Source organism: Abrus precatorius, unplaced genomic scaffold (genome assembly GCF_003935025.1).
Source record: "Abrus precatorius isolate BTA unplaced genomic scaffold, Abrus_2018 Scaffold2, whole genome shotgun sequence".
Lineage (NCBI taxonomy): Eukaryota > Viridiplantae > Streptophyta > Magnoliopsida > Fabales > Fabaceae > Abrus > Abrus precatorius.
The window spans coordinates 8,705,503-8,719,877 of NW_020874362.1; the positions used below are offsets into that span (position 1 = coordinate 8,705,503).

Consider the following 14,375-nt stretch of genomic DNA (forward strand, 5'->3'; position numbering starts at 1 on the left):
AAATGCTATCAAGAAATACTGAAAAAGGATTTGTAAACCATGATATATGATTGAGATAATTAGAACAAAAATTCAAAAGATGAAAAAAGAGAAAAAGAAAAGAAAGTGCTACAAACTCAATTCAATGAAAAAACAGAGAATGATAAGCTCGATGTAGAATTGACACAAGAATGTGAGAAACTTGATAAGATCCAAGTAGTCTCTTAGAGAAGTAATCCTTAATTCTTATTCAAAACTATAGAGGAGTCTTACATTAATATTTATAATGAAAAGCAAAATTTTAGAGGACTTTAATATTCAAGCCTAAAGATTTAATTAATAAATGCAGTTTAGCTCACTAACTTAAAGTATAATAAACTACTTAATTAGAACATAAAATTTTAGCCCAATATACAACAAAAATAAGGATTGGCTAAAATGAATTGAATTAGATCCTAATATTCATAATCTTTAATTAGAAGACAAGAGACGAGACTTAAGTTCTTTTCTTCCATGTTTTTAGGTACTTTGAATGTCATTGTCACCATTTGATCTAAGGTTTGTTGGAGTTTCTTTGCTTTTGATCTTGTTTTGTATAAGATTCATCCCTTCATTTTTATTTTCTTCAACCTTGTTGATTCTTGTCAATAATCCATTTTATTTTGATGAACAGATTTAAGTTGAAAAATATTCCATATATCAATTTAACCTCCAAATTAAACACTTTAATTATGTGACTAATATATTTTTATTTAAAAATAACTTTTTACAACTAAACTTACTTACAATTAAAAACTTTGAAGCGATTAAATAGAGTTACACGTTTTATTGATAAATTATATTCTAATCCATGTAGTTTAAGAGATCTGCTTATTAAGTTTAGATAAAATTCACTAATTCAGAAGATAGCTACGTCTTAGTCTCACCCTCATCGGTAGACCATCATGAATAATCAGCTCATCAACATTGCTAATGTCGCCATTTTCTACCTTAAAACATCCATAACATGTAAATATTAATATTTAAAAACAGATTTCATACTTCTTTACTAATTATGTTATATGGAGATAAAAAAATAAACTATGAAATTTATATTAAACATTTGCATCTATACTTTAGCAAAATCCAACACCAAAATCATTTAATACAAAATCGATTAGAATGTTATTATATAGCCTAAAGAGATATTTGAATTCATAAAAATAACTGGGATTCTTGTAAGCTACTTTCAACATAAGTTAGTTTTTAACTTATTTCAATTAGTTTTTTCATATAACTTATAAAAAAAAAATTTTCAGCTTGTACCAATAAGTTTTATGGAATAAACTACTCATGAAGAGTTTATTAAAATAAATACTTAATTAAGATGTTGCCCAAATGCACCCTAAAATGCATTGCTGTAATGCATAGCTATTGAAGAACATATGATGCACTAACCAAGTCAATAATAAACTAGGAACTAGAAATCCAAAACAGGCCGCATATGCAGCTTTTCCATGTATATTATGAAGTTCCCTCAAACTAGGGGGGCGAGGGTTTACAAGGAAGAGGAAAAATTGAAGAAATTGACGGTTTACAAGATTTACTCATTAGTAACTGACTCCACCCTAAAGTTGGTTGAGGATGCAGTTTTGAAATGAGGCTTGGTAGGAAAAACAAAAACAGAATTCGAAGAATTTGAAGGCTGATATGCTGCTGAGTATCTCACCGAAGTCATGGAAAATCTAGGTAACTGTTGCATGCCTGAGGCAAGTGGGACGAGTTTGTAACTGAGAATGTGCTCAGATTTTGGAAGAACATATGCAGTGTCATTGTGATACCCTGATAATACAAAACACTGTGCATCCGCGAGTGAGTATTTGACTTCTTGCAGTAATTGTGTTTGGTTCGAGATTCTAACGTAATAGGTAAAGGGATCTCCGAGGATGGCGTAAGCGGGACATTCCAAACTCACAATCAATGGTGGTAACTCCATGTTCATATCCGGAAGCTTTTGTTGAGTCAAAACCCAAGACAATGCTGAAGTAGAAGCAGATTGCTCTTCAGTCCCCAAATCCCTCCTCCATCTCAAACACACAGTTCCTTGTCTGATCTTTGAAAGGTTCACATTGGAACTGACTGAGAATACCTTCTTGAACTCTTCCCCAGGAACAAGAAGTGCGGGGTTTGAAAACTCCTTGTCTCCATGTTGAATAGAGCACGTGCTTTCAGCATCAGCCTCCACTTCTATGGAAATGGACTTCAACCTTAATGGCAACTCAGTGCAGTTCTTTGCACTAACAATAAGCACGTTTTTTTGGTTTAAGGGCAGTGATGCTGACTGATCAGACTCCGAGCCTTGCTTATTCTTAGAGAGTAACAATGGGTCTCGTCTAAATGGCATTAAATAATGATGGCTAAGAGCAATAGCAGTGTGCCCTTCAATTTGCAAATGCTTGTGAACATGGACCATCTGTGCATTTGATTCATTACTATATGAAGTATAACCCAAAGATACATAAAGCATGATAGGTTTAGGTCGGTGCCACTTGATTTCTAATTTGCATGACCAGGAATCTCCATTTTTAAGAAAGGGAACGGAAATCAATCCAAATGATTGCTGTATTTTCTTTATTTTGTCAGAATCTAATTGAGAATCATCTTCTCCTTCTGGTCCAGATATACCAAGCAGCTGGACATGATGACTATCCATAGCCTGTGGCTCAGAGTCTCTTGGACTAAACAAGCCACCTCCCTTCACGTCCACAAGATTGATCTTCAATTCACCTGAGTAGACATCATGGCCTTTTGAGACCAATGTTACAGGTACCAAGAAAATTTCTCCCACTAAAGCAGGACCAGAGGCACCAAGATGCAGATCTACCAGTGGGTCTGGTTCTTCAACTTGGGTGGACTTCTGACCAGATAACACAAGGATTGGATCTTTTATTGGAACGGTTTGTATACAATCCTCCAATGTCCAAAGAGGTAAACCATCCAGTGAAGCAGGGCTTTCAGCTCTGCAGCATATTGTGAAGCGTGATCCAATTTTTGCAATAACAGATAGGCATTCAAGTTTTCCACTTTGATCTGCAAAATCATATCATGAAAAATCATAATCAACATAAAATGCCAATAGTGAAAACAATACTTCTGATGGTAATAGATACGCATGTGTCAAGGCGGAAAATAAGTTAGCTGTAAACAGCACTGTTGAACCGAAGATAATAGACAGATCTTGTTGAAAGAGTCTGAACAATCCATACCAACTTTAGAAGACATATAACAGCATTTGCATGATTCATAAATGAACATCCATCCCATTGTTAGCCACAGGGAGCGCATACACAACAGAAATTAAGGATCACAATATATTGGGGTAGGGGGTATCAGATAATATATAATGTTTGAAATGTACAATGCCCATGTTTGTTTTTTTTAGTAACATCCGAAGGTGCATAAATGAGCTTGACAGCTAAAGAGGAAAGTAAAGTTTGTCAAGAGTATATAACTTACCAGATTTGATGTCATAGGTCAACCTTAGCCATTTGTTTGATTCAAGTGAAAGAGAAGGTGCTGACTCCATTCTATGCTGTTGATTACCATTACTGACTTCTACTGATTGAGGTTTTTGGGCATTTACAATGAACAAATTACAATTAGATTGGTTGAACTGGATTTCTAATTGATCAATATCAACAATAAGGGGTAGGTGTGAAAGAAGTGATACTGTAATCAAAGTTGATGCTCCAGGCTTGATTTTCTGCTCATGGAAAACAACCGATGCAAGCATCACCAATCTAAGAGGACTAACAAGATCAACCTCAAGCTGAAGTGATTCGTTTCCAGTGATCTTAAGATTACTGGGGTGTTCATTTGTTGCCAATCCTGAAGCTTCACTGACAAGCTCAAAAACCTCCTTGTGTACAATTTCTCTTTGCAGTAGATTTGCAGGACCAGCTGGACCAGTGTCTCTCTGGACACCAGTATCAGATGATATTGGCAGAGCAGCCATTTCAAGGGAATACTCAACAAAGTCTTTAAGAGTACCATTTTTCCTAGAGCACTCTCGCAAGTACCCCAAGACATCCCATAACAAAGTTACCCATCCCTCTTTTCTGTATAGACTAGCAATACTATCAAAAATCTTCTGTGCATTACTAATATCACCTTCAGCAAAATATTCTTTGGCCATTTGCAACCCACAAAAAGAACTCATCCTCTGAATTTTAATACTGCTGTAGGATTCATTAGCTTTTTTTAGAAGAGCAATAATTTCAAGTGAATCTCGAAACCTTCTTCCTTCGGAAACAGCATAATGGATGTATTCTTCATCAGTGAGACTGCATCCAAATGGAAACAATAAGTTAAAAGATGAATAGATATCAAAACATGAACTTATTTACCACTCAATTAAGACTTACGGTAGCATATCAACACTATCTCCTTGCTCAAGTAATCGAGCATACTGACCCACATAAGCTGAAGGAACTACTGAATCAGCAGTATTATCCATCTCATTGGAAGTTTCTGACATTGAGATTGCAAGTTCCAGTGCTGATCTCTTCTCACTCAAGTAATGAGCTGCTAACTATTTCACAGAGACGAATTAAGATTACCAGGGAGGTTTATAGAAGAAACACATGAACTGATTCACAAAACAACTTTGCAAGCACTGACAAGATAAATAATTAGATTCTCATAGAAAACACACAAGCATGTTGCAAACATGGGAAAATATGGGAGGGCAAGTGCTTTGCCTAGATGGGACAAGACACTCATAGGTACTGATTTGAAGGTTGATGTGTGTGAATAGAGCCAAATGCAATAACAATGCTCAACATAAATTATGAGGAAAGGAAAAAGGCAAAATCTTGAAGACGAGGCTAATAGCTTAGACGGACAGAAAAGTGCTAGGAGTAGATTGTGGAATAGAGAGGGAAGGAGAAAGAAGAAATTGAAGGAAATAAAACTGATGCAAATCAGGGTAAAACAAGTTAATTCAAGCTCTTTAAAGGATCCTTTACAAATGTCAATGATACTTCAGACTTGTTCAAGACACTTGGGCCAAACAAAGCTCTTCCAAACATCAAAATGAGCCTAATCACAGTCTTACTCTCATTTGGGCTAAAGATACTATTGAAGGAGTTGTGGGCTAAAATAATACAAAATTTCAGACCATGGATCACACTTGGGCATACTTTATTTGGCCTTAATCTTGCTATTTTGAGCTAACTCTAATGTTCCGAATTAGCTGATATATTTAGTCGAATTTTAGGATTTGTTTTCCATTTTTAGGCTTACAAATGTAATCTATTCTTTAGGCAGCATTTTCAGTTTTAGGTGCAATAAATGTAATTAATTCTCTAAGAAACATTTCCTTTTTATAGGTGAAATTAATGTAATTCCCTAGGTCAGTATTTCCATGATTGCATAGGGTAATTAAGAGCATTAAATACTAATTAATTACCAAGGTCAGCAAAAGTTTGGATGTATTTGAAAATTTATTGTATTGAAAAATCAACAAATGAAAAAGAATTTTCTAATTGAAAAATAGAGAATTATGAGGATTTTTCTCTTTGGTTTTTCATTGAACTTCTTTGACTGATCAAGGCTTGATCAACCTTTGTAGTGTCTTCAACACTTTAGGTCCATTGGATCATTAATCCTGATTTCAGCTTTCTTGGGATAAATATAATTTAAGTGATTGTGGATTCACAAGTTCTAAAGCTCCCTAGGATCAGAAATACAGTGTGGCAAAATGGCAATTTCCTTGTTTTTATGTTTGAGTTAAAAGGAGATTAATTATAATACATTTTATTAGTTTATCTATTTATTAATAAACTAATATTGAAATTCTCTATTGCAATTGTTAAGAAACTTGTTTAATCTTAAACGTGCTTACAAATGACATACAAAATATTTTCTCGGTACATGCTATTTGTAGATGATATAGTGTTAGTCGATGATTCAAAAGAAAAGGTTAATGTTAAATATGAGTTATGGAGGGAAACTTTAGAATTTCAGTTTTCGCTTGAGCAGAAGTAAGACAAAGTATATGCATTATAGGCAATGTTATCAATGGCAGATGGTGGGTCATGGGGGAAAGCAAAAAAAACTGCCATAAAATTATGGCAGATTATGGCGAAAGTATGGCAGTCATAATATATATATTGCAAAATGTGATATCAAACTAGAAAACTAACAACATATAAAAGAAGGAAGGTTTTGAGAAAAAAAGAATAAAATGGTTGTAAAATAGTGGAAAAAAAAAGCTGAAGTTATAACAGAAAAGTAGAGAATTAAAAATACATGGAGAAGGAAACTTGGAAGTGAAAACAGAAAAATAGAATCAAGAAAATAAAACAATAAGGAAAAATAAAAAAAATGGGGGAGTAAAACAGAATAGAATGGGAGAGGGAAAAACAGAATTGAAAAAAAGGATAATAGGAGAGGGAAAAACTGAAAGAGAGGAACAGAGGCCAGAGAAACAAAATGGAAAATGGATGTAGAAAAATAGGGCCTTCCACTCACAGTTGCCGGAAAACTGCCGGAAAGGATGTCTTCTCCAGAGAAAATGGTGAAGGAGATAAAGGAGAAGTTGGCTTTAGAGAAGAAGGAAGAAAAACAGAGCAGAGAGAACCCTAAAAATTTAATTGCCTGAAAAGAGAAGGAAAAAGTTTTAAGTGGAAAAAGTCCATTTTGCCCTTAAAAAAAACCCTAAACAACACTATAGCAAGGGCAAGATCAGACTTTCGCTCCCTCTCTCCATTACACTTCAAAAGTGCACACCCACACCAAGACACTGTATAATTAGGACTTAACTTCTGTGAATAAATAAATACTTCACCACAGCAAGAGCATCATGTGGCCGACCGCTGCTCCAGTGGCACAATAGCGACGAAGAGAGACACCCCATGCAAAATGCAGAACAAGATTCAAGGAGAGAGAGAGATCGGAGATGAAAGGGAAATGTTTTTGACTCACAAAAAGAGGGCAGAAGAGAGGTAACCTTAGGGTTTTTGGGCACGGGTCAACCTCTAGATCGGGTCGGGTTCGCAGCCCAACCCATCGAAACTGCAATTTTCAACAATTTTTACCATGACTGCCATTACCGCCATGCGCGTAACGGCTGCCATGCCACCGCCACCAAAAAACAGCAATGCTGTAACGGCGATGTTAAAAATCGCCACCAATTTAACAACATTGATTGTAGGTTAGGTTAGCAAAAAAAAAAAAATATGAGGATTAAGCGTTGAGAGTTAAGCTTGGAGAGGATATTATACCATAAATTTCCAGTTTCAAGTACTTGGGATTGATTATACAAAATGATGAGAAAATTAATGATGTTAATAACAAAATATAAGCTGAGTGGTTAAAACGGGGAAAAACATCAAGAGTTATTTGTGATCGTAAAGTACCTATCAAGTTGAAAAGAAAGTTTTCGTGTATTACAATACGACTATCTATCCTATATGATAGTGAATGTTAAGCCTTAAAGGAACATCATGAAAAAAAAGTAAGAGTGGCAAAAATGAGAATATTAAGGTGGATGAGTAGACACACAAAAAAAGACAGGATACAAAATGATAGTATATGAACGAATATTAAAGTAACACCAATAATGAAAAAGATGATTGGAAATCGTTTAAAGTGGTTTTGTTATGTGTAGAGAAGACCTTTAGAAGCGTCAGTAAGGAGAGTGGACTGCATGACTCAGTTTGGTAAAGAGAGGTTGAGGGAGACCAAAAAGAACCTTAGACGAAGTTATTAAAAAAGACCTTTTGATTAACCAGGTTTCTAAATATTTGATTTTTGACCGAACTAAATGGCATCGTGCGATCCATATAACCGATCTCACCTAGTGAGATAAGGCTTGGTTTTGGTAATTGTTAAGAAACTTAGACCTAACACACTTTCAAAAGCTAGCTCGCTAAAAAAGGACTACTCTAACCCTTATAAGCAGTATTTTGGCTCTATTCATAGCTAATGTGGGACAAATTAACACTCTCCCCCCTCCCCTTTCATACCTAGGACTAAAAATCTGCGAGTGGCCCAACAAGACTGAAGATTAGTAGGCAGCCCAACATTCAAATTGAATAAGCTGTAATACCATGTTAAAAAACTTGACCCTAACTCCCTCTAAAAAACTAGCTCATAGGAAGGGGATTGCCCAAGCCTTTATGAGGAGTATTTTGTCTCTATTAATAGCTAATGTGGGATAGCTTAACAACAATAATATTAGAACTATTAAAAAGGCTATAATAGTACCTTGTTTCCTTTCCAACATCCCCATAATTGGGGGGAACTAAAAAATGAGGGTGTTGATTATTTTGGAGGGTTAATTATGATATGATCCCTCATTTCCCTCCCCCTTATTTTGGGATGGGTACATTACAACATATCCTTCCCCTCCCATTTTTTCAGCTAAATATACCCATAAAATTAAACCATGAAGTATGAGTAATAAATAAATGGAGCATTGATAGAGACCTAAATCACAGTGAGGAATATACCAAAAAGCAAGTATAATAATAACTATAAGATATCAACTGAATGAAAGGAGGCATGCAAAGGTGTATTGAAGCTAATATAATTCTCTGTCAAAACAAGCCCTGAAGCATCAAGATTGACTGAGCTTGAAGCATTCATGTCAACTGATTGTTTAGAAATTTAACTTCCAAATGATTTAACACCATGATTAAAAAGGCCAACCCAGTGCACAAGACTTGCACCAAGTGGGGTTTGGGAAGGGTAGAGATGTACGGAGCCTTACAACCACAAACAGAGAGACTAGTTCCTAGATTCCACTGACTGCCATACCACAATGTTGCAACTTACCGTTGTGTCAAGGCTCGCACTCATTTAATACCATTACTCAAGAATACAAAATCAGAGCAGGATAAAATACACAAGGTGATTAGATAAATGTTTTCAACTCATATGGCTTGGCAGCGTCTTTCCTAGGGTGCAATCAGTAATCACTGCCAAGTGAAGTCAGGTAACTTAAAAGGCTACAGAACTTTGAGGAAAATAGATTGTCGTTCTAGAGTAGATCTAAATGACAAGTGCAGCAGAAATTAGACTATAGCAGTGGAGAGGGCATGTGTTACGAGAAAGTAGGATATAGCAGCTATTGAGAAGATCATAGAAACTAGCTTAAGGTGACTTGGCCAATGTGAGGAGAAGAACGACAAAGGCTCCAAAAAGAAAAGCAAATCAAATAGAAAGACACGTTAACTAAAGAGAGGAAGACTTAAAATTTCCGACATTGGTTAGGAAGCTGGCCAAAACACCCTTAAAAAGATTTGGACATTCCTCTCCCTTTGAGCTCTTTTGGAGGTAAGGCTCAATCTATTTTTAACATGGTATTAAAGTCTATCTAACCTTGTTAATGTTGGACCACCCAAAAATGTGTAATCCTACAAACTTCATGCTTTAGACGTCCAATCTTAGGAATGAAAGTGTGTGTTAAAACATCTTGCATCAGTTAGTTAGGAATATTACTAGAATAATCTTTATAAGACCTTGCAATACTCCCCCCTTTTGGAGGTGAGTCAAGCTCAGTCTACTTCCAATAAAAACTTTAGGATAAAGCACTGAACAGTACTAGGGGTGGCAAAACGGGCCAACCTGCCCAAATGGATATTCTGAATTTTGGTTTTTGATAGAGCATAATGACATCATTTGACACATTAAAATGGCTTAGTAAGAGAAGGCTTGATTGTCGGTGTTGTTTCCAAGTACATATGAAGTCCAATATAGATGCTCTAATCAAACGGATTCATTGATGTTTGGTAACACAAAACTAGACATATATAACTATACATCATCTAAAAAGTCAATTACTTATTACATTAGCTACGTGCTTATGTAAATTATGAAGACAAGACTGTACTCACCAAAGAGATTTGCAGAGAGGAATTTCAATCTGTTCCATAATAACAATAGAACTATTACTCTATCGAAATGTTGTTACGAAGATAACATTGGCTTTTCAATGGATAATTTGATTAATCAAAATATTAATTTGACCTTTTAGTTGAGTCTAATAAATTCTTATTAGATATCATCAAGGTATTTCCAATGCCCACTTCTACCTTCCTTTCAAATAAAAGGCTACACATTTCTCCACGTGGTTTAATACATTTAAACCAATCATCTCAAAACCATCAATGTAATTTAGTATCATTATTCCAACACTGCCATCATGCACAACTTTTACTTTAGGATATTTTATTTACAAAAAGTTTTCCAAAGCAGAATTGAAATCTCGATACTTATAGGCTATGTTATTCAACAATAAAAGTGTAGTCATTTCCCCTTCTCCACATGCACAGTATAACACAAGTAAGATAGTTAAAGATGGGTGCTCACTTGGTAGTAATAAGGTGGATAATATTCCCACTCAGACAAAGGTTTGGATGAAGTGCCCAGAATAAGTGGTAAAAAGCCTTGAGTTATTTTTGAACTTGTCTCCAACAATTCACCAAATACCAAAAACTGCCTACTCATCCACTCCCAGTGAAGAAATATTGCTTCTGGTGCACCGACAAGCCTTTTATATGCATTCTTGTGCTGACGGAACCATGTCACTGCTTCTGTAACCTTCCCACTGTGCAATAACAAGGTTGATATCTTGAAATGCAATTGTTCAGAAATAGATTTTATCTCAATTAGGCGTTGTACTGCTGGCAACCTTGTTGTCACCCCAACAATCTGTAGTGTAAGACAAACAGAAAATGCATGTTACAAAACTTGGTTTTTTGGACAGAGATCTAATAGCCACACAAACACAAATTTGAACACAATGCAACTTTGTTCAATCACTGTGGAAATCATAGGAGAAACAATATAAAATTTCTCGAGTCTAAGACAATTAACAAAAATTCAAATAGAAATCACCTCTGTTAAACATATGTATAAAATCAGTTCCTACAAATGCGCTATGAGGATGTGAAAAATTGCCCCCTACAAGGCTCTTATTTGTAAGAGCATAATATTAAGGTCAATGATAAGTTTTCTTTTGATAGTTGACTCAACCAAGCAAACAGTAGATGGAGAAGGGACATACATATAACACCAACAATAGCATTTTCACACTAACAATATATCATCAATGGTGAAACAAAACTAGATAAAGAAATAACAAAAACTAATAATAACCACACCCACCTCTCGCAGCGTATGATATGCCTCCTCATAAAATTTCAACGCTTCAGCCCAGTCACTTCGGAATTCTGCATATACAGCAACCTAGCAATTCATAGCATCTAGATAAATAATGCACAATTTTTATTATGATAAAAATATAAACAATCCAAACTGACACAGGTTCAAAGAAAAAATTCGATCAGAACACGACCGCTCTAATTCCGCTTTCCCACTACTCTTTTTCTTTCTTTCTTTCTTTCTTTCTTTTTTAGGCGTAAAGAAAGACGAAGAGAAAATAAAAAATAAAAAATAGAATTCTTACTTTGAAACAGTAGCGAACAATCAACTCAACGGAGTTAACATTCTTCTTTTCTATCCGCTGCTTAATCCTTCTCCCTTCATCTCTATAATACGAGCCAGCCAATTCAGAAAACATACTCGATAGCCTGCACCCAAAAACGAGAATAGCGATAAACGACAGCGTCGTTGCTTAACCAACACAGTTTAAAAAAAAAAAAAAAGGAAGAAGAAAAGCGCATGCCTGTCAAGAGACTGCTTGAGTTCGGAACTGTCGTTGGGATTCAAAACGAGAACGTATTTAGCATCTAGTTCCGCTCGCTTCCTCAAGGCAATCATTCTATCTTCGCTGATCTCATCGGCATTGGCGTGAACGACGACAACAGCGAACTTGATGTTCCTCCCGCGAATGACAGTTCTAAAAAGGAACAGCGATTGTTGTAAACATATTCATAATTATTGAAAAGTGAGAGGGAGAGGGGTAGAAAGAGAGAGAGAGTTACTTGATGGAATCGAGATGGGAACAGAGTTGGAGCCAGTGAGAGGGGTCGGCGAGGAGGTGGTGGGAGGGGAAGAGAGCGACGAGGACAGAAGGGAGTTTGGTGCGGTGTTTGGTTAACCAATCGCGTTTGAAGATGCCGCGAACGAGGGGTGAGGGAGAGGGTGATGTGGCAACGAAATCAGAGTCTTTTTGTTTGAGGAAGAGATTGATTTTGGAGAAATCGGGGAGGGCGAGGGTGTTGATGGGAGGTTGCATTGATAGGAGGTGGGTCGAAATCAGAGGGTGCAGCTCCGAACACCCTACGATGGATGCCAGTGTTACCGGCGGAGTGCGCAGCTCTTCCGGGTACTCTTCCATTGCTACTCAAAGCGGATCGGATTGGATTCGATCGGATCGGATCGGAGTGGAGTGGGTTTAGCTTGCGAGTGTGAGAATGAATGAGAGATATGAGGAGTTCGTGAAAGAAACCCCCCCAACAACACAACAGTCAGCAGCTTGCTAATTACAATTCCCACTGTTCCTCTTTCAGCGGATTACTCAAATGCTACAAAGAACGTGTTTATTACCATTTGAAAGGAAATCCACCCAAATAAACATGACAATGGAAAATTATTTTTGGATAATATTAGGGGCAGTTTTAGCATTTTTTTTAGTATATATATTAAGTAGGAGATATAAAGTAATTATATGTAATACAATTTTTTTAATGTATGATTTAATAAAAATAAACATATCATAAATTTTTAATAAAATTTACTATTAATTTTAATAATAACATGGTGAGAAGGAATATGATGTTAATGGTGGGGAGATGTTGAGAGTGATGATAGTGTAAAAATATTGAATTTAGTGACTCAAATTAAGAGCTTCTCAAACGTTGATATACTCAAATGTGAAGTAGAAGTGGAATAGAAAATAGGATGCGTCAACTAGATGTGGGTTTAGCTTGGGAAGAAATGTAGATAAACTCTTCCCAATATGCAACAAGAGAAGTAATATATATATATATATACAAGTATAAGTTTAAAAATTTTTACACTCAGTTTAAATTTTTTATTTTTTTTCAGTAATAAATTATAACCCGTTAGATGTAAGTTAAATGAAAAGTTTAAATTAAATGTAAGAGTTTTTAGACTTACACCGACGTAAGAAAATATATATATATATATAGGGAAGGATCTTCTTATACCAGTATAAGTCTAAAAACTCTTACACCCAATTTGAATATTTCATTTAACTTAAATCTAATAATCAGTAAAATAATAAATTATAACTCGTTAGATTTAAGTTAAATAAAATATTCAGATTAAATTAAATGTAAAAGTTTTTAGACTTACACTAATGTAAGAAAATCTTGCTCCTATATATATATATATATAAAGAGAAGACATAGTAATTAAGGAAATTAATGAATATTCTGAGGTTATGCCTATCTAAGTTTTTATTAAAAAAATTAATTCAAGAAAGTAATCATTTTAGTATTTATTATTTCAAGTACAATTCAAAATGATTCCTTCAAAATAATTTATAAACTAATTAATATAACATATTAACTCTCAACATTTAAAATTCGATCACCAATAGAATTCCTAATATCGAAATCCATCAATTTGGTTCCTAAATAATTTCTAAGTAGTGAAATTAGGTGTCAACCAAATTTGTTCGTATAGAATTTGTAATCAATCAAATTACTATTTAAAGAATTTTTAATCAATTAAATTTGTCTTAAATATCCTTACTTTATCAAATAATTTAATTTTTTAACTCTTGAAGTTTTAGATTAAAAAAAAATGAAAGTTGAATATATTTTTTTGAATAATTTTTTCTTAAACTTTAAAAATAGGTAAATTTTTAAAAAGTAATAAAAAGGTTTAGTTTAATTGAGAAAAAAAGTAATTGTATCAAGAAGAAAAATAATAATAAAAATATTTAGCAATTTATACTAATTAAAAAAAAAAGGAACTATATATAGTTCTTCACCTTGATGAAGATTTTACGAAATTGCGAACTATAGTTTATAGTCTAAAATATTATTGCACAAGTCTTTTTTCTAGGCTTAAATATTCTTTTTACAAATACCTTTTCAAGAATCACACTTTGAGGTATTTCTTACACTTTTTTAACTTTTTTATACATTCATAAGCATTTTGCCTTTTAAATAGAAAATAAGAAAGATATTGATTTTTTGATAGTTTGAGATTTATATATGACAAACTCTCTTATCTTTTACATAGTTATGAGTCTTCATTAAATAGCCCAAAGATAAAAGTTTATGTTAGACACATTCATTTATCTATTAGGCTTAACAAACTTCTTTTTTGAAAATTCTTATAATAAGAACAAGTCCTTTTGTTGAGCCAAATGTGTTTTTTGTTCTTAACTCTTTTGTTTTCTTTTTCTATTTTGGTGCAAAATGTAAGAGAAGGGTAGAAATATGTTTTTACCTTTTATAAATTAATGTACC

At 34.4% G+C, this 14,375-nt stretch overlaps 1 protein-coding gene across 1 annotated transcript; it reads right to left on the minus strand.

Moving 5' to 3' along the window:
* Positions 1 to 1,299: 1,299 nt before the first annotated feature.
* Positions 1,300 to 12,475, minus strand: LOC113857546 (trafficking protein particle complex subunit 11). The gene is made up of 8 exons (XM_027489550.1): positions 11,913 to 12,475; positions 11,654 to 11,827; positions 11,435 to 11,558; positions 11,134 to 11,214; positions 10,336 to 10,677; positions 4,383 to 4,549; positions 3,475 to 4,301; positions 1,300 to 3,048 (listed from the first exon to the last, which is right to left on the minus strand). Exons 1-8 carry the CDS (start codon positions 12,266 to 12,268, stop codon positions 1,562 to 1,564), a joined length of 3,558 nt encoding a protein of 1,185 aa, XP_027345351.1. The 5' UTR covers positions 12,269 to 12,475; the 3' UTR covers positions 1,300 to 1,561.
* Between the last annotated feature and the right edge of the window lie 1,900 nt (positions 12,476 to 14,375).